Source organism: Amia ocellicauda, chromosome 11 (assembly GCF_036373705.1).
Source record: "Amia ocellicauda isolate fAmiCal2 chromosome 11, fAmiCal2.hap1, whole genome shotgun sequence".
NCBI classification, from domain to species: Eukaryota; Metazoa; Chordata; class Actinopteri; order Amiiformes; family Amiidae; genus Amia; species Amia ocellicauda.
Window position 1 is genome coordinate 5815500 of NC_089860.1, and position 21008 is coordinate 5836507.

Consider the following 21008-nt stretch of genomic DNA (forward strand, 5'->3'; position numbering starts at 1 on the left):
ATATAACATCTTCAACATCTACAGTGCCAACGGCTTAAATGGCCTTCAACATTAGATGGATTAGTTTGATGTTCATGTCTGTGAAGTTCCATCATGTGTATGTTTGCATGGTATAGCTGCAAAGGTGTGAAGTTTCCCTCAGTTGATATTCCATGGTGATTGTGCGCTCTTGTGTGTTCTGCCAGAATTTTATTAATCAGATCAGAAAATACCCAATGTAAACAGAAGAGATCTGCTTCATTCAGTGGATCAAGTAGACCTTCTGATTCAAGCTGGTAGAACAAAACTGAGCTGAGACTAATCTGTTTATGTCATGCCACATTCTTTCTACACGTTCATTGTGGACAGAACTGCCTACAATTACAGATCTCTCAGTATTGTGATGCTGCATCATAGTATACCAGACTTGGGTATTTTCCCCACCATGATCTGTGCGGACATGCAATGGCCGTGCATATTTCTCAGTGTCTGTCTGAAACTGCTCAAGAACTGTATGTGCCCTGTTGTTATTTGCACATGAGAGAAAGACAATAAGCCTACTGTAAACATCTATTCCACCATGCACAACGAACTTCCAGTGTATCAGTTTGTGTAGTCCATCTAAGTGCCACACAAAATTTGGGCAAGGGGACCAGTACGCTCGTCTATTGATTACAGAACTTTGTCTCATAGAGATGCCAGATTGATCAACTTCTTCGCCGTGGTACATATATATCACGTTACCTAAGATGCCCCAAAAGATATATCTCTCCTGCATGTGGATGATTTTGTTTAATTTCCTGAATTTTCTTCTTTAAATCATCTTCAGAGATCTCAGAAAAACATTTATATTGGATGTTATGCTCCTTAATTATTCGATACACAGTGCGACGGCTTATGTTAAGGTGACGGGCAATATCAACAATGCGGAGATTAAAAGCAAGCAAATCCTCAATAGATGAAACCCGAGCATCAGCTTCCTAAGGAGAGGAGAAAAATGTATACATTGTAATGTTTATACAAACAAGTTTATACTATAATGTCAAACAGTTTTTGTTCCCTGTGCATTGCAACTGACATAAGGATACATTTTTAAAATGGTATTGCTATTACTGTTGTAGCACATGCTTTTATACAAGGGAATTTACTTTCAAATGTAGAATTACATAATACTTTGAAAGAATAAACCAGAACATTGTACAAAAATACATTTAAAAATATTATGAACAGATGAATTTGAAATTTGAATGTATTACTAAAGACTGCACAATGCCATAACAGTAATCTACAAGAAGAGTCAATTTTAACATTAAGTAGTATTCATACCTGTATTAACAAATTGAATGCAAATAGCAAAACAGCAATGTAAAATTCTTACATCAGGAAAGAAATCGTGTTCGGGTGTTTCGCCTTGATGAGCTCCTCTTCGAACCTGCAAATAAACACCATTAAAAAGTTAGATCTCAAATGTTTAAATACTATATAATGGAATAATGATTGAATTTCCTCCTGCACTTCTTGAACATTCCAGGTAGAGTCCAGATTAATTTTGCCAGTCAGCCCCTCTGCAGCTAGTTTCTCCTTTTCCTGACCCCTTGGTGTCTTCCAAGTATTATCGTTTTCGGATGTACTGAACGGAAGGCATATGATTTCTTTAATTACCACCCGGGCCATTCCAGCAACAGTTCTCCTACGTTTTGTAGGATTGTGAGATCGTGTTCTGCCACGGAATGCTGAAGGCAGAGGCAGAATTCTCAAAAGACAATATAAAGAAAAGGCATGCTGTGGATGGAATTGCATAATATTACAGATACAACATAAGTTACGATGTCTGTATTAATTTTGGCCATACATAAAAAGACAACAGAAAACTGGTTAGGAGTGCTGATTCGTTCAGCAATGTAACATACTTACATCAGGAGAGAAATCATGTTCGGGTGTTTCGCCTTGAGCTCCTTTTCGAACCTGCAAATAAACACTGTTAAAAATGTCTCAGATGTTTAAGTACTTACACTCACACACACACAAACACAGTTATGCATATGAAGCGCACAAAATACAAAAAAAAAAAGCAGTGGTCATTTCTAATTCAATTGGGAATATACACCCCATAATCTTTTCTACATTTGATAACAGAACTGCAGAGCATCGTGTTAGACACTAAAACAGTAGCTGCGATTTGCACATCTGTAAAGTGCTGCTCATTGAACGCGCATATAGACAGTGCGCACGTCTCTTCAGCGGGACAGAGCAGGGGGGAGATGAACTTCTTTGCCCACCAGCCGATCGTGTTGTGCAGTGTTGAATAAATTTAAAAGCATCTTCAAATTGACTTATTTTTGTTGTTGTTGTCGTTATTACTACCAGTAATATTTAATCATAACAATAACAGTAATAGTAATACATGTGCATTGCTTACTTTGCACTGATTATAATCGCGGGTGTCTTACTCGGTGCAGAGCTGATCTTTCTACTTTCCCGTGAAACCGGTCGGTCGGGTATGCAGTGTAAAATACATCTCGGACTATTAGTATTGTGTGCTTCTTACACTTAGCGGCTTTCTTGTGTCAGTTCTGTAATTAGGGTTTAAAAGGGGATTCTGACATTTAGGTTAAAATGAACTAGAAACGTCTTAATCTGCACCTTCACCCCCTGGCACCCCCTCGTCATAAGCCTCTGCCCGCCACCCCCCAAAAAAACCCCGCTGTCATAACTGTCTACAATACTGAACAATGTGCCAAATTAAAAGTTTAAAATAATAAAACGTGCTTCATTCAGTTTTATGGGTCTCAGAAGCAGTAAAATGTCCAAAACATCCCTCATCTGACTGCTTTAAAAGCATGCTCATTTAGTGAGCACTTTCGATGCGCTGCCATTTTGCCCATCTCCCCTAAGAGGCGGGTTTATGTGTTCAGATCAGGCAAGTGACCCGCATGTGGCGGGTGTTCATTTCCCAGCCTGGACTAGAGCATTATATCTGTTCCCACTGCGCAGGAGCTGCTTCTGTAATAAACACAGAAGCTCACGGGTGAACAGGCTCACAAGTCTACAACACTGTTTGCTATACACCCGATTTTCAAAACCAGTGGAGGACATTTTGATTTGTCGCTACACCAGTTTATACAATGACCATAAATAAATGCGAAACCTTTTTCAAAATGTAGCCCATTAGTGGTAGAACAGTTTAAAAGCAAAATTAAACATCCAAAACAATCGATGCTAAGGACAATATGAAGAGAGAAGTCTGCAAAACACAAAGTCGACTTACCGTACTCACAGGGGTCCACAGTTGCTGCTGTTGCTGCTGTGAAGCAGGAGGTGCCAACGGCCTGACAGAGGCGGTGACATCAAGTGTCTGAGGCGGCGCTACCAACGACTCCACATGTCGTGCAAGGTTGCTGACCCCGTCAGCCAGTGTCCGCAGTCCAACAGCAACACTATTATTTTCAGGATCCGCCATCACTACCAGCTTCCCTCAGTCTCGTCCCATTCGCCAACACTTCTCACGTGTCACGGTGATGTCACGAATCGAGTCATGTGATTCACGAAATGGCATTTCGTGCACATAATGTGTATTTCGTCCCACGAAATGGCATTTTGTGCACGTAATGCGTATTTCTTCCTACGAAATGGCATTTAATGCACATGCTCGTTTCGTGCACATAATGAGTATTAGCAATTTTGTGGACGGAATGTATAATGTACTTTGCCTTCCATGGACAAAATGAACACCTGAGTTTGCATTATGTCCACAACATGTTGAAAGGGAAAATACATTTCGTGCACAAAATGCAAAAGTTGCATTTCATTTCGTGGACGAAATGAAAACCCTCTTTCATCATTCCATCCACGAAATGAATTACAGATATTGTACATTTAGTGGGATGAAATGTTTATTTTGTGCACAAAAGAGCTTTCGTGCACGAAATTATGTATGACACAAACGGCGCCCCATAATGCGTGTGTAGAATGCGGGTGTGTAGTTTGTAACGGAATATGGAAAGTGGTGATGAATATGCACATTAGTCATGAACTGACGCTGGTGATGAATTGCCCCTGATGAAAAGTGTGTGATGTAGACCTGATTACTGTGGCTTGGATTTTTTTTTTTTATTCATGCCATTCCTCCCAAATGAATCAGAATTTTCATTGCTATATCCCTGGCCACAGTACATTTGTTTTTTCTTTTTACATGTCTGTCAAAAAATGAAGAAATAAATTGGGTCTGTAAGATGGCCAGCTGTTCTGATTTATATTCCTTTAAGTCGTTATCTGAACCTTCACATAGAAACTGGATGTTTTTCAGTTCTTAAATCACACATTTCCTCCTTTCTAAAAGGAACTGTCAGCTAATTATTTGTCAATCATTGTCATCTCATACATTAAAAACCACATCAATGTTAAAATCAGTTAATAATTAAATTGGCCATTGTAGCTAATAAGGGGAAGATGATTGGGCACTTTTATGTATTTATTTTCTCAAATGAAGATCACATAAAAAGGAAAAACATGAAGCACCTCTTGACAGTGAAAAGCCATTCTCCTGTAGTTACATCAAAACAACAACCAAAATGGTTAATAGAAAAATTGCATACAGGTATTGGTGGCTTTTGCTTTGCAAATATATATATAGAAACACAGCTATGCTTCATATTTACATATAGTTACTTAATTTCTCTAGTTAAGTGAAAAAGAGCAATTGCTTTTATCAATGAAAGCAATTTCATTAAAAACAAAAACAAACTAAGACATCAATCAAGCACACCAGATCCATCTTTTAAGCACTCATTAAATACTATAACTACCTAGTTCTTCTCAAGAAGCTAATTTAATAATTTGCTGAAATTAGCAGCATTTAATTAACAAACAGCTGGGTACAAACAATTCTGTTAACACATAAAAGGTATAGTATTATTGTTAAATTACAAATATATAATCTTTGCACTTGCTAATTTCAGTTGTTAATTTGTTTAAATTGAGTTTACACACATTTTTAAGGAAACACTGAATGTGTGAAATTATATATATAATTATATATATATATATATATATATATATATATATATATATATATATATATATACAGTGAGGGAAAAAAGTATTTGATCCCCTGCTGATTTTGTACGTTTGCCCACTGACAAAGAAATGATCAGTCTATAATTTTAATGGTAGGTGTATTTTAACAGTGAGAGACAGAATAACAACAAGAAAAACTCATTTCAAAAAGTTATAAATTGATTTGCATGTTAATGAGTGAAGTAAGTATTTGATCCCCTATCAATCAGCAAGATTTCTGGGTCCCAGGTGTCTTTTATACAGGTAACGAGCTGAGATTAGGAGCACTCTCTTAAAGGGAGTGCTCCTAATCTCAGCTCGTTACCTGTATAAAAGACACCTGTCCACAGAAGCAATCAATCAATCAGATTCCAAACTCTCCACCATGGCCAAGACCAAAGAGCTGTCCAAGGATGTCAGGGACAACATTGTAGACCTACACAAGGCTGGAATGGGCTACAAGACTAAGGCCAAGCAGCTTGGTGAGAAGGTGACAACAGTTGGTGCGATTATTCGCAAATGGAAGAAACACAAAATAACTGTCAGTCTCCCTCTGTCTGGGGCTCCATGCAAGATCTCATCTCGTGGAGTTCCAATGATCATGACAATGGTGAGGAATCAGCCCAGAACTACATGGGAGGATCTTGTTAATGATCTCAAGGCAGCTGGGACCATAGTCAAGAAGAAAACAATTGGTAACACACTACGCCGTGAAGGACTGAAATCCTGCAGTGCCCGCAAGGTCCCCCTGCTCAGGAAAGCACATGTACAGGCCCGTCTGAAGTTTGCCAATGATTCAGAGGAGAACTGGGTGAAAGTGTTGTGGTCAGATGAGAGCAAAATCGAGCTCTTTGGCATCAACTCAACTCGCCGTGTTTGGAGGAGGAGGAATGACCCCAAGAACACCATCCCCACCATCAAACATGGAGGTGGAAACATTATGCTTTGGGGGTGTTTTTCTGCTAAGGGGACAGGACAACTGCACCACATCAAAGGGACGATGGACGGGGCCATGTACCGTCAAATCTAGGGTGAGAACCTCCTTCCCTCAGCCAGGGCATTGAAAATGGGTCGTGGATGGGTATTCCAGCATGATAATGACCCAAAACACACAGCCAAGGCAACAAAGGAGTGGCTCAAGAAGAAGCACATTAAGGTCCTGGAGTGGCCTAGCCAGTCTCCAGACCTTAATCCCATAGAAAATCTGTGGAGGGAGCTGAAGGTTCGAGTTGCCAAACATCAGCCTCGAAACCTTAATGACTTGGAGAGGATCTGCAAAGAGGAGTGGGACAAAATCCCTCCTGAGATGTGTGCAAACCTGGTGGACTACAAGAAACGTCTGACCTCTGTGATTGCCAACAAGGGTTTTGCCACCAAGCACTAAGTCGAAGGGGTCAAATACTTATTTCCCTCATTAACATGCAAATCAATTTATAACTTTTTTGAAATGCGTTTTTCTGGATTTTTTTTGTTGTTATTCTGTCTCTGTTAAAATACACCTACAATTAAAATTATAGACTGATCATTTCTTTGTCAGTCGGCAAACGTACAAAATCAGCAGGGGATCAAATACTTTTTTTCCCTCACTATATATATCATATATATCATGCATATTATTTGTATAAGGGTAGCAGAACTCATGAGAGTATTATAAGGTAAGAATTATAGGTAATATGTGTTTTTGGCAGCCTGCACAGTGTTGTACGGTGTTAATATTAATAATGTATTATTATACTGAGTCCCAATGAGATCAGGAGTTAAGTTGGGACATATTAGGTTAGATTAACCAAGCGGTATATAGAGTGAGGCAAATCATGTTTAACCAGCTTTTTTGTTTTTCAAGTAAACATGCACTATATTTATTCATTTATTTAATCTCCATGATATATTGCATGAATTATTTCTCAAATGTTTGTGGAAAATCAGTACACCTTATTGATTAAGTCACTAATTGCAAAGACATTTTAGTTTTGTTCAGTGTGTGTTGAAGAGCATAATCAATGGCGGTTGTTGTAAAAGCTGTCTGTGGCAATACACATCTTATAGATGCATCCAGAATGAAGATAAATAAATAAAGATAAACATGAACTAAATAAATAGAGAATAGAGAAACTAGTTGGTGAAGAGGATTTAGACTGAATACTGTATTGAAAGCAGAATGTGAAACACAAGGGGAAAGAAGACAAAAACCACCAGAGTCTGTACAGACTGCAGCAGTATGCCAGAATTGATTTTGTTTGATGCTGAGGAGATAGCCAGTAGGTGAACAAGGAGGTGGCATCTGACTGAGGGAAACTGCTGTTGACAGGTATACAATTGTAAATTCAGGGCTGTGGTGACCTGATCACTGCCTGGAGTCTTGTGTAGAAATTAGCAGTTTGTGGTCAGATGATTGTTTAACCACCAGTTCAGTTTGTGCATGATAGCATGGGATCTAGGTTAAGGTTGTTGTTATCTAATGAATTCAATTACTTGTCAATTAGACAGTTATTCAGACAGGATCACTCATATTATTATTGTTATTACTGTTATTATTATTATTATTATTATTATTATTATTATTATTATTAAGAGAAGGCCAAACAATACAATACAGAACATGATGTAGGGCCCTAAAATACTATTGCGGGGGGAGGAACTGGATTTAGTGGGGCCTTAATCACATATAGTGGTTATTTAGCGAATTATTCTCTAAGTTCTTGAACAGATAGTCCATGGATGATGGATGAAAGTCTGGCCATAAGGACAAAGGAGTCCGGGCTCTTGTAAGAGAACAGCACACAGAGGTCAATGCAAGGTTAGTTATGTGATACAAGCAACCCTTAGAATATATATGTTATTAAAGATGGAGTCTTATAACAATGCTCCGACATCCTATAGGTGTGCCCCCTTTTCTTGTCCCGCAATAGGCCTGTATATAATCAGACCTGTGTTAGTATTATATTTCACAGCCCTGAATACAAATAGGACAATGCTTTTTCTTTTAGATTTTCTTGGTATGACATTATAATATAGTAAAATCTATAGCAGTTATCAAGCAAATCGTATAATATTAATAGATGATGAATAACAACCCATGAGAGCATTACGAGTGTAGTCATGAACGTTTATAAATTAATTATCTTCCAGGAAAGCAAGAGGGAGAACATTCGAAAGGCTAAATGTTTGGCATCCATCACATCAGAGATTGGATGTTTTAGTCAAAGCTGAGGTTTTGAAATTCAGTCACATCTACAACATACTTACAACCAACATATTATGTTAAGGTTAGATGAACAATGCATAATAACTACATTGATAATATCTTCATAGGTTGTTATTCATCATGTATTAATATGAGATAGATTGCTAATTAACTGGGAATAGGCCTTATTATAAAGTGTAACAATTTTATAAAGGTTAAATAGATGCAGTTTTCTAAAAAGGTACCTTGCCTTACTTGGGGTTTGGGCTGATCCTTTGTCATATATATCTTCATACTGATATATAGCTTATTCTCTATATGTAGACTTTTTTCCCACTTCTCATTCAGTTTGTACTTTGCTATCTTGTTGCCATGCAACCAATTCCTCCCTAAAAGAAAAGCCAGAAGGTGAGCCAGTGGAATCTAAACAAGAAATACTTATCTATCAGGATTTATATTTTGGGTTCGTTCATCAGATGTTGAATACACTTTTTCCTTCTGCCTATCTGTCCCTTTCTATTGTGCTGCCTGTCATAACGGGTAAACTCAAAATGGCAATTTGAAGAAATAAATAATAATACAAAAACAAGTTTCACAAGCAGTTTGCTCTTACATTCATTGGGAATTCAAATCACACTGAAACATAAGCTACGTGGTAAATAATAAGTATTTTATAGGTAGCTCAGGACTGAAGAATGCATATAAAATAATAACAATGAAATAAGCAGAGAGGGACGTGTGATTGTATCTCATCAGTCTGTGCTTAGGCTCTTTTTCCACATTAAAAGCATGATCGTAATATTAGAAACCACCAGGCTGGCCCATTACTGCCAATGGGACCATCCTGTCAATAATTGACCTTTCTCTCTGTGTGGTGCCTGAAATGGGCAGAGTGAATGTAATGATTCCAGGTTGGCTCCCCCTATTAGACTGCAGCACTGAGCAGTTTAATGCAGCCTCTGTCCATCTGGAATAAAGCAGAGCAGGAGAGAAAAACACAGGGGCTGGGTGGATGGTTTAAACTTGTGAAATGAGGGTTTCTTACCCTCTCTCCCTCAGAAACTCACTATTGTCATTGTCATTTTGCCAGGTCTAAGATGTGTGAAGTAGGCCACACTTCAGTCCAAAACATTTTGAGTTTATATATTTATATATGTACAAAAACACAGGTTGTTGATTCACTCAGCTTAATGAAAAGTCAGCTTATGTAATTTATTTATGTACTTAACTGTAGATTGATGAATACTCTCCACTACTGTTATCTTTCAAGTCTGAAGCACTGCCCAAGGTGCAGGGGGTTCAGTGCACTTCAGTTGGAACCCAATCAAAACATCTGTTTATCAAAGCAGCCATTGGCATCTGTGTCAGTCACTCAAACAGGTGCCTTCCTACTTCCTGTTAGTATAAAAGGTATATAGTATGATTGTGCATGTTTGAACAGTGGAAGGTCAGTGGATTCGTTTGACACACAGATTTTTCTTATTCTGTGCTGACTTTGACCAATTTAGCCAATAGTCTTATAAGTGAAAGTCTGCATGCTGTGAATGCACCCAGTGTGCATCAAGGTGTCTTAGCTTGGGGCAGGTGTAGTTTACGCCAAAACAGGGGAAAGCCCCCAAGGCAGGCCTTATAATTGACATGTCAATCAAACATAGAAGATTCTGATAGGGTTCTGCATGTGAACATTCTTTGGCGTCCATCTCATTCAAAGGCTTTCATTCACATAGCAAGTTAGCATTCGCTATCTATCTATCAAAACCATGAATCGGAATAAGAAAGATCTTTTTAGTGATAAACTTGACAATTCTCTCAATAGCAAGAGTGGAAACACAGTGATCACCGCAAGATGTACAGTGTGATAGTTGCATCGCTATAGAGAGTGCAAGGTGAGGGTGAGAGAATGAGATCCTCACAGAAATACAAATGGCAGAAGAGATTTTATGTAATTGGTTGTAATGTCAAGTCAAGTCAAGAAAGTCAAGAAAATTGCAAAAAGGGGGTGAACACATTACTTGTGGCAAAAAATTACTTTTTTTGACACAATTAGTGAAACCCACAATAAAACAGGACATAGTGGGCGTAATGTGATGTACAAGGAACTCCACCACCCCTGAATGAGTTACACGCCCTGTCTGTACACCCTTCATGTTTCCGTTTTGCGGGAGATGGCTCCTCCGCGAGGGGTGAATGAGATGGCTCCTGCACTCTGTGATGTATATAGTTATTTTGTGACAAGCACAGTGGAGCTGGCCGCTCTTTACTTACAGTTGAGCGAGATTGCTCCTGTGCTGCGTGGAAGTGGCATGAGTGTTCTCCTGCTGCCCACTCTGTATATCTGTTGTTATCTAGCTGTGGCTACTCCACTGTTCTGACTAGCCCGCCGTGTATATGATTGACAAGTCGTACAGTGGGTCTGTGGCCCTGCTCCTGGGTGTGCCACTGGAGCAGGAGTCCACTGCCACTATGTAGCATGGAGAGTAGACTAATTGTTCTGTTGCCCCTCACTGAAGTAGATATGTGGCCTCCCTCCTAGCGAATCAGCAAGCCATTGCTACTGTTCTGAGTGGAGGGTGAAATAGTTGACCTCTGTTGCCCCGCTTTTTACATGCTGGTTGTTGGCAGTTCCTGGTACAGCATGACTGCGGTCTTCGCTTCTGGGTAGCCCAGGTTTAGTTATACTGTAACCCCTCCCCCTTGTAACCCCTCCCCTTTGGGCAGTGCTTCTGACTTGAAAGATAATGATAGGTTGCAAATGCAACCCCGGTTATCTGAAAATGGATGCACTGCCAAAGGGTTGCAAGGTCGCACGGTAGTTCAAGTTTCCTAGCAAAAGAGGAAATTCCTGTGTGTGCATCACCTTTTATACAAACCTTTTTATTGACACAGGGGCCAATAGCAGCTTTGATAAAGAGATGTTTTGATCGGGTTTCCAACGAAAGTGTGCTGAAAACCCTCCACCTTCCCTTTTCGGATAACCAATATTGCATTCGCAACCTGTAGTTTTCCTGTAAAAGACAACATGACAACTACAAACAATTCAAACAGTGGAATGCAGTGTGCTTTTAATAATATTTTTTATTAATACAGTTTACAAGATTGGAACTCAATTCATAAATACAAATTTTATACAGAAAGTATCATAACTTTAAAATAGTTACCAACATATTCCATAGCATTATTACAATGCTTCGAATTGTATTTTTCTATTTTTAAATGTTGCATAGAATGTGCAAGGATCTTCTTGTTTTTTATTTACTATATTATAATTTTTTCATTTTTTTTCATTTTTTTTTTAAATATGGTTAAACTGATGATCTCTTGGCCAAGCAAAAATGTGTTAACCCACAGCAAATATTTCCTGCATGTTTCTGTCTGCAACTTTAGTTACATCTGTAGATCTATATAATATACAAGATACATAACAGTTACTGTAGCAGTGTAAAATATAGGGAACAAAGTGGAAAGCTGTTTAATTTAAAACAAGTGTTGAAACTAACAGGCAAATACTGAAGAGCTACAGACATTGTGGGATTTTCCCATTACTGTACACAGAAGACTGAAATTTTGAAAATTGTTCTTCTTTTGTATATATATATATATATATATATATATATATATATATATATATATATATATATATATATATTCTCATTAGAAGTATACATGATGTGCTATTTAACACATTTGTGCAAAGCCAGGATCTTAAAAATAATCTATGAAAATTTCACTCACACGTAATTAAGGAACAAAACATGCTTTTAACAAAGATTTTCAACCACTCAAAATACACTTTTGCAAGTTTGATCTCAACCTCTTCCCTTTGCCACCCATCATTCTTTAAGAAAAATAATTCCACAAAAAGTTAAAAATATATCATAATAATAAACTTACGAAAGTAGCAAAGAGTTCACAATGCATTTTCTGTCTAACCAACATCCTCTTATTGGTTTGACTGGAGGGGGTTTATGCAAGACAAACCTATGTTAATATGATCCATTGTATTCAGCTATAAATGCACTTAACATATTCTGCACTGTATAACAAAACAATGTATTAATTGAAAGTATATTGTTCAAGGAATTGGCCAGTGTATCATGACTACTGAATATATGTGTGTATCCTAGATTTTCCTTAATGATGCTGTTAAGCAAACAACTTTCTCAATATCGTTTCTCTAACACAGATTTTGATCAAGTCCCGAAAAGACTAAGCGAACAACAACAACAACATTAGCGAAGCAAACAAAAGCTGACAACACAACATCATTAACCCACAATACAACAACATTAACAGAAATTGAACATTTTCTAAATATGCTGCATTTGAGAAAACATTCAAATACTTACAACACCGCAACATTAAGTGACAACACAACAGCATTATCTCACAACACAACAGCATTGGCCCATAACACAATAGAATTAATAGAAACTAAACATTTGCAAAAACGTTGCATTTCAAGTCACTCACAATGGAAGTGCTCCAGACCACTAGGGGTAGTGCAAAGTGGAATTTGTTTTTTTGTTGTTTGACCTGTGGAGCACTAAAGATCCTCTATTTAAACAAGATAGTCAACGCCCCCTTTTCTTCCATCTTTTTCAGACACAATGCATTAAGGGAGTAACAAAGAGTTCCTGTGGTGCTTTTCTCCCTATCTATATAATGGATGCCCCTTCTTAACAAATACGAGTTATTATTTCAACCAGCAATGTTTTAATCTGGCCTGACAAGAACGCTTTATCACCGAAGTGTTGTCTATAGTAGCCGGCTTCATGAACATGCATGAGCATGCATCAGGCCTGAGGCGTGGTTTGGTTGCGATAGATGGGTGACAGATCGGCAGGAACTGAAATCATAAGAGTGTGTGGGTTATAATAATAATAATTATTATTGTAATTTATAATAAAGTAATATAATAATAGTAATAATATCGGTAATAATAAGTCTTGGATGTGTTCGGTATTTCTTGTATTATTTATTAAGTAAAATGTACAGAATATCATCCAAAGGAAAAAAGAAAAGAGATTCTTATTTGTATTGGTTGTGTTTCCACAATTAAATACCTTCGTGGCATTTGCAATACGACTTTTACTACTACTACTTACAATTATAATAATAATCCACAAACTATCAATTCTTTTTTGAATTGCCGCCAATCTCTGTCACTTGTCTTCATGAAAAAAACACGCTTCCTAGATCAAGGATCTCTGTCTCAGCATTCTTGTGTGCTCATGAATATTCATTAAACTGACTACCAATTCCAGTTTGCACAACCCATAGTGGTCTGGAGCACTTCAGTTGTGAGTGACTTGAAATGCAAATGTTTAGTTTCAATTAATTCTGAGATAATGGTGTTGTGTTGCCACTAAGTATTTGATTGTTTTCCCAAATGCAGTGTTTTCAGAAATGTTTCATTTCTGTTAATGTTGTTTGTGTTGTGGGTTAATGTTGTTGTGTTGTCAGGTTTGCTTCGCTAATGTTGTTGTGTGTGCCCCCGAGGGACACCGTAAGAAAGAGAATTCATATGAATAAGAAAAAAAAGTATTTGGCTTTCTAAATGGTTTTCAAGGTATTTCATTGTTGCTGTTGTTTAGTTCAGAGAGCTATATAGTTAAATGGAATAAAGAAATAGCGAATAAAGTCTTAGAATAAAAAATGTGTTATTAAGTAAGACAATATTCGAAGATCCTTTTCGCTGGGTGACTATCACAGAGAAATTTTGAAATCCTGTTGCAAGTCAATCATCACTGATGACTGACCCACACAAAAACAGACAAGCAAACTTGCTTTGGCACAGAAATAGCAATGGAAAATATTTCCACTTTGAAAAAATGAAGTATATTAGCTTGAATATCTCCTAAAAAACACTTTATTGTGATGATTTGAATTCAGTAAAATGTACGTTCTAATGACTTTTCAATTCCTGCATTAGTTTAAAATGGCACTATTTCAAGGTGAGACAGAAATCAACTTAAGGCTTGTAGTAACAATAATAATAATTGTAATAAGGTTGTCACCTATAGTACTGCTGCTAATAACATTTTTCCAGGATTCAATTTAGAGAGGACAATAGAGATATTAAAGGCATAATTGTGGTTGTTCAGTATATGCCTTTTTGTCTCTATCTCATCCTTTTTTTGAAGGTGCAAAGTCTGAGAGAATTCTTTGCAGCTGTGAGTTGTATTGTGTTTGGGTAGAGAAAAAAAAATCATTATAAGCTGAAGAAACATTCATTATTTACAGCTTGGTGGAGATGAATGTGTTTTCAAACCACCTTTCAGAGTTCTGATACGCAATTAGGCATTTAGAGCAATGAGGAATACTTTTCAGCAGTTTCTGGTCTTAATCTTGATAAGTCTTCTGAGCCTACAGACTTACCTAGATAATTGTGAATTGTCCTTCAGTGTTGCTGATTTAACAGTTCAGCTGAGAAGTAAGTCAAAGTCTTACACAACTTGAGGACTTGTTTTCATTCTTGTGCCATTTTGAGATGACTGCAAAAGAGATCTCCTGGTCTTACACAATTTGAGTTTCACTTTTACTGTTCAATTCTTGGTGCATTTTAAATGTACCAAACACATTTATTGAACTTTGTTCACACAGAAACTAATATGTTTAGTGTCTTCATCTAACAAAAAACTAAAAAAATGAAAAACTAAAACCACAGTTTGATATTTATTTGGAGACATTACGCCCTTGCCATATGAAGTTCTGCTAAATCAGCTTATTTTCTCGTTCCTCAAAAACATGTATGACACAGTCAGGGGTAAATAAATAAGTAATAAAGCCCAACACATCCCCAGTAATAACCAATGGCTAATTAGATGTATTTAGTTCCATTATTTTAATTTAGGAAATAGAATTCAAACTGAAAAAAAATCTACTAAACACACAACAATCAATGTGTATTTAAAATAATGTTTATACACTTCATATAAAAATGTCTATATCTATATCTTGGAAAGCAATAAATGCCCCTCCAGTTTTCCTTTCTGTGACTCTTGCTCTTAAGCCAAAAAAACCAAAAGAAAAACATTTTCATAAAACCCATTTCACACAAACTCACACTAGGAATGCAAAGACTTTCATTTATGAACTGCAAAATTAAGTCAGACATTACCTTTCAAATGTACTTGTGTTTTGAACACATGACTACGGCACATAAATTAGGCAACCACATCAAGAGCAACATCATTTATTCCAATGGGCAAATACTGTACAGAGCACTGTGTATTTCAACCAGTGACAAGCTTAGTTTTTTAAACTTCTATTGTCCTTTATTATTATCATGTCTTATATTCAATTCCAAATAACACTGGAAAACAAAAGTCCCTTACAGTTTGTGAGGGAAAAAAATAATAATAATATATATATATATAGTTAATACTTAAAAATACAAATTATGTGAATGTGGGTATTTACAGTTGAATCACCTAAGAATACAAAAAGACAACTATTCTGTTCATATTTCCAGCTAAATATTAATTTCAGAATGAGGGTTGTGAACTTTAATTAGGGCTAACTTTCACCTACTCACGAATCACAAAGTACTCATCTGTACCCTCTCATGGTTTAATTTATTGTCAGAAGCCACTACACTATTTACAAATCAAAACGCGATTGGGCACAACTTTGTAATTTGATATGCGTGGGTGGGTCAAAGTCCGGATTTGGGCTGGGATTAAATCAAAACTTTGACCCACCCGCTAATAGAAAACTACAGAACTGAACTCAGTTGTGGCTGCATTTTTAGTTAGATGTCACTTTCTTCTAATCATAAATGTAACCGCTATGATGTACAGGTTTGTAGTTTTCTATTAGCAGATGGGTCAAAGTTTTGATTTAATCCGGCTCTTGGTCTAGCCCTTAGTGTCATGGTCTCCAATTTCCTTGCGAATTCTATGGAAATGCCTGTATAATTTATTCTTTAAAAAAAAAAAAAAACATTGTTTCTGGAACTTCTTTGCAGTTCAGGTTGGGTTCAAATCTTTGCATTCCCGTTATATACATGTAAGAAAAACAAAACACAAAAATGTAATCTTTGAAAAAAGTCAGCGATGTGCTTCTCCTTGCCACAAGTGCATTGAAATAAGGCACAGGCAAATTCCCCTCTTTGAACAGAGTAGGTGTAATTTTTTATGTCCCAGTACTAGTAATGGATAGGGTGACCACCTGTAAAGAACAATAAATTATAATGATTCCCTCTGCATTGTGTGCAAATATATATTTATCAGAAAGAAACAATATTTGAGCATTATCAAAATATACTTGAGTTTATCAAAGTAAAATTCCTCTGTACATGGAGTATGAATACTCAACAACCAAAATCAGAATATTTCATTATCTCTTGGTACATGTTTTCCTATTACACCTAAAACCATTTTTGTTTTGTTTTCAGCCAAATTGCATGTATAAATATTCTGAAAAAGACACACACAAAAAAGATAAACAGTATATATTCTGCACAATAGAGCCACACTCGGATCACCTTACATATGGAGATTGGGTGTCAAAGAAGAAGAAAAAGATGATGATGAAGCCCTTATATTTCAAGGAGAGTTTAAGTTTCAGGAAGAAAACTGATCATTCTAGATATTTAGGGTGACGGTCAAAGCTTTTTTCCTCAGTGCAAAATTTGCTCAACTTATTCATGCTCCAAATATTTAAGGGGAACATACTATATCACAGCTTTGTAATAGGTTGGTAGATTTGTCTCTGTAAAACATTGAACATTTCCTTTTATTAGGAGAATTTTGCTCTTGGGGGGAAAACTTTGAAACACTCCTCCGCATTAGTGAACAGGCAGTCATTGAGCCAGATGTGGGTAATAAGGATAATGGCTATAATAAAATTATGCAATACTTTATCTTTATCTGAATGGCTTTTTAAAAATATATAGATTATGTTAACACACTAGTCCCTTGTGATTTTTCCATAGGTCTAGCAGTTTGTGATCCAACCATTATTGTATATCTGCTGACACATAAGCCCCTGCAAAATAGACAATGCTCCCATAAACATTGATTGTGTGATATCTGCACTGCAATAATACTGATTTTAATCAAAATTGTCTTCACCTTTTCTTTTGCATTCAGGATTTCAGGAACTCTAACCAAGATTTGGGATATTTGCAACACCTTTTGAAATTGTGAAGCAGGCATATTTCCTTTATGTGTGGTCACAGAAAAACAGATGAGTGTTGCTATGTTTGACAACACATTTCTCCCCCATTTTAGTTGCGTGGGGGCATCTTGGGACTCAATCAAACATGGTTCCAAGGTGAATTTTGTGAACCGTGGATGAAAAGTTAGACAGGCAGGAGACCAACAAACTATCCCAGGAAAGGGTTCTTCTGGTACAAACACACAACCATGGCATGACCAGCTTTGTTGTTTTTCTCCCAAAAGATTTATTGGAAAATACCAAATCCTAAAATAATAAAATGAAGCAAAGACGGAAAAAGAAACCTTCACCTTATATGTGCATCTTACCTGCATTGTGCTAGCTCAAGCAGGGGGTATATGAATCTGTGGTTTGTGTTTCCAGATAGCCAGGATGAATGGCAGAAGATTATTAGTGACCTTTCCCATATTGTGAACATTGGTCACATTTCCACCTCTGCTTTTGTTGTTCTACTGAAAAACGTTTTGTTCTGCGAAAGGTGATGCATTCATCGGAAGAGGAGAGCTGTTACACATGAGTGGGGAGAAGCGGGGAGGCGATTTTTCTTTTTTTTGGAATCCACACATAAAAGGTGATCACCCTAATTATTCTTGTACTGAAACTGTCTTCAAAGCAGTGGATAAAAAGCTGTCACACAGAGTCTTTCAGAGGCCTGGCTTTTCATCTCCTATGTGACTTTTTCCGCTGTCTGTGATAAGAAGCCTATTTGGTGCCACAAAGGCCTCTGTCATTTTTGTTTGTTTGTTTGTTGTGCCTAGAGGCAGACACTAGTGCTTATCTGACAGGTAGATCCAGTTCCTGCCTGAGATAAGAACAGCCTTCCATTTGGACACACACAAACCTCGTACACTTTCTGCCTTGTTCCAGCAGCAGTAGAGTATGTTCCTTGGGGAAGCTTAGGTAGCTTTATTTTGCTAGCGTCTAGTGTTATCTGAAACAAAGCAAAAGCAAATGAATGTTGACATATCTTCACTTTACTTACTTGTACATCGCCATGCAACCTCTACACATTACAGAAAAGTGTAATAGAGAATTTGTTGGGCTTTGACTACACTAATGCCTGCGAAAACATAACACAGTCAAGTGATTTGTTTAACTCACCATGGAAACCTCTCCATACTTCTGCCTGCAACAGATCTATTTAACCAAACATACTATATGTTTCCTCTCACACAACACGTGTTTTTCTATATATGTTTTTATTCCACCTGGATATCTGATTTGTACAATTTGCTCATTGGTTGTGAAAAAAGGGTTTATGTCACGAATCACAAATAAAAATAAAATTGTACTGTGAGCTAACTCTTTAGACTGATCACAAATACAGACCCTTATTTTTTTTTATTAACACATCCTGAGGTAGATAACACTGCAAAACTAAAGCTCAGTGTTTCATTTAACAGAGCCGCACATAATTACCCAAGATGCCCCCCCAACTCAGATTCATTCATGTTCTACTTTTTCCTCTCTCTCCTTGTTTTTAATTGCATACAATTACAGCACCTTAAATGATTGTCAGAACCACATGTGCTAGCCTCAATTGGGACCCTTTAAAAAGCTTGCTTAAAAAGTGGGATCTGAGTGGAAGTAAGCAACACTTCAAAACATAGGAAAAGTCATTACCAGTTGCCTCAGGGTAAAACTTTCATCAAATGACCTGGAACATTTTAAACTGCAGGCCTCAGGTGACTTCTTTGGACATCTGCTATTGAGCAAAGTTAGCCATAAAAAGAAATGCCCGGGAACTATATGAATCTTTCAACTAATTGAAGGGAACAGAGGCTGGTGACTTTCAAAATGTGTCCACTCGTCTGTCACCAATACCCAACTAATGGGAGATACACGGTAGGCTACAACTAGCAACTATTAAACCAGAACTAAACTGGTATCCTTACTTTATTAATCAGGGACAGGAACATATTAGAACAGTGGTCTCCAACCTTGATCTTTGAATAACCCTAATCTGTCCAGTTTAAGATTATATATATATATATATATATATATAAATAATTTTATATCAAATCATAATTTAAAAGTATGCTATGTTTTAAATCTTCCATTAAAAGAACAAAGCCTGACGAAATCAAGTGGAGTCCCCTTCTAAGCATGGGACTCCCAGTTATCCAAAATGGTTAACAGGGTCAGTGTCAGAAAATGTTGAGTATAATGATGGAATTATGATTCCAGGAGGCAACCCTACCTGTGAGACAAAATCAACTCAATGCTCACAACATATTCATCCTGTGTTAAATCAAATGCACACAGTAGCAGGAAGGAAGACGATCTAGTCTGTAATTGCTCCTTTGTATAGACTCAATCTGATTACTCTCTTGGGGTTATTTTTGGAAGAAGATGCTGGGGTGATTTTTCATCATTACATTAAATCAATCCATATTATATCAGGCAAAGAAAGCTGTTTCACATGGCTAGGGCAGCACTGTGCGGGACCTGCAGGACAAATTGGTTGTTTAAATTACAGTGACAAAGTCTCGCCGGCAAATGAACGGGCAGGGCAGGTTGGAGATAAATAAATAAATTAATTCAGCTGATGGGGATGCAGTATGTTCTTTTTTTTTCTCCCCACTCTAGAAAGCCGATTTTTATAAGACAAGCTGTGTCAATTGCCTGACTTGCTAAAGGATTCTTGTGCAGCACAGGGTCTTTAATCCAAGCTGCCATTCAGCATACTTTAAAACATATGGCTTACTAACAAGGGACATTAGTCTAATTTGTTTAAGATAATGCAGGATCCTATACTCCAATACATTGTGATGGAGATTTCTGTAAACTAGGTGAAATACTGGACCAAAGTAAAAGTACCTGTTCTGCAATGCTGAGGACTTAAATGCAGCATAATGGTATAGGAGCTCTACCCACCACATAAGTGGTCATCCTCAATGGTCTTATGGCTTACAAATTACAAATCATGGAATCCATTTGTTTAAACTAACTTTTTATTTTTTGTCAAAATGTCACTGTTATGTTAAGGAGGTTGAATGTCACCCAAAACGTGCAATGGAAATATTAAAATTAAAATTGACTGATTGCATAAGTACTCCCCTAAGTCAGGACATGGTGGAAGCACCTTTGGCAGCTATTGATTGCTGTAAGTAATTCTGGATAGGTTTCGAACAGCTTTTACACAATGGGATGCTGAACTTTGTGCTCATTCTTCCTTGCAAAATTGCTCCAGTTCTGACAAGTATATGGGGATTGATGATGGACTGTAATCTTCAAGTTCCGCCATATATTTTATATTGGATTAAAGTTTGAACTTTGACTGAGTCTCTCAAGGACATTCCCTTTCTTCGTTTTAAACCATTCCAGTGTGGCTTTGGGCTTGTTCTTTTTGTTATTGTCATGCTGCAATGTGTTTTTTTGAGGCAGTATTGATTCTTGGTTGACTCAAGCAGGTTTTCCTCTAGGATTTGCCTGTAATTTGCTCTATCCATTTTCCCCTCAATCCTGACAAGCTTCCCAGTCCGTGCTGATGAGAAGCATTCCCACATGATGCTGCCACCACCATGATTGACAGTTGGGATGGTGTTGACTTGGTAATGTGCTGTGTTTGACTTGTACCAGATTTTACGCTTTGAATTTGTCTTGT

The 21008-nt window shown here is 37.2% G+C and overlaps 1 protein-coding gene across 4 annotated transcripts in view; it reads right to left on the bottom strand.

Annotated features, from left to right (window-relative positions):
• Window positions 1-15043: 15043 nt before the first annotated feature.
• Window positions 15044-21008, bottom strand: part of sgcd (sarcoglycan, delta (dystrophin-associated glycoprotein)) — a 154085-nt gene continuing 148120 nt past the window's right edge. For 2 of the 4 annotated variants that reach the window (XM_066716460.1, XM_066716457.1), the window contains one exon: window positions 15044-18332. In XM_066716460.1, the coding sequence (XP_066572557.1) occupies window positions 18156-18332 (177 nt within the window). In that variant the 3' untranslated portion in view covers window positions 15044-18155. The remainder of the gene's footprint in view (window positions 18333-21008) is intronic. The other 2 variants (XR_010820922.1, XM_066716458.1) reach the window with 2 other exon arrangements.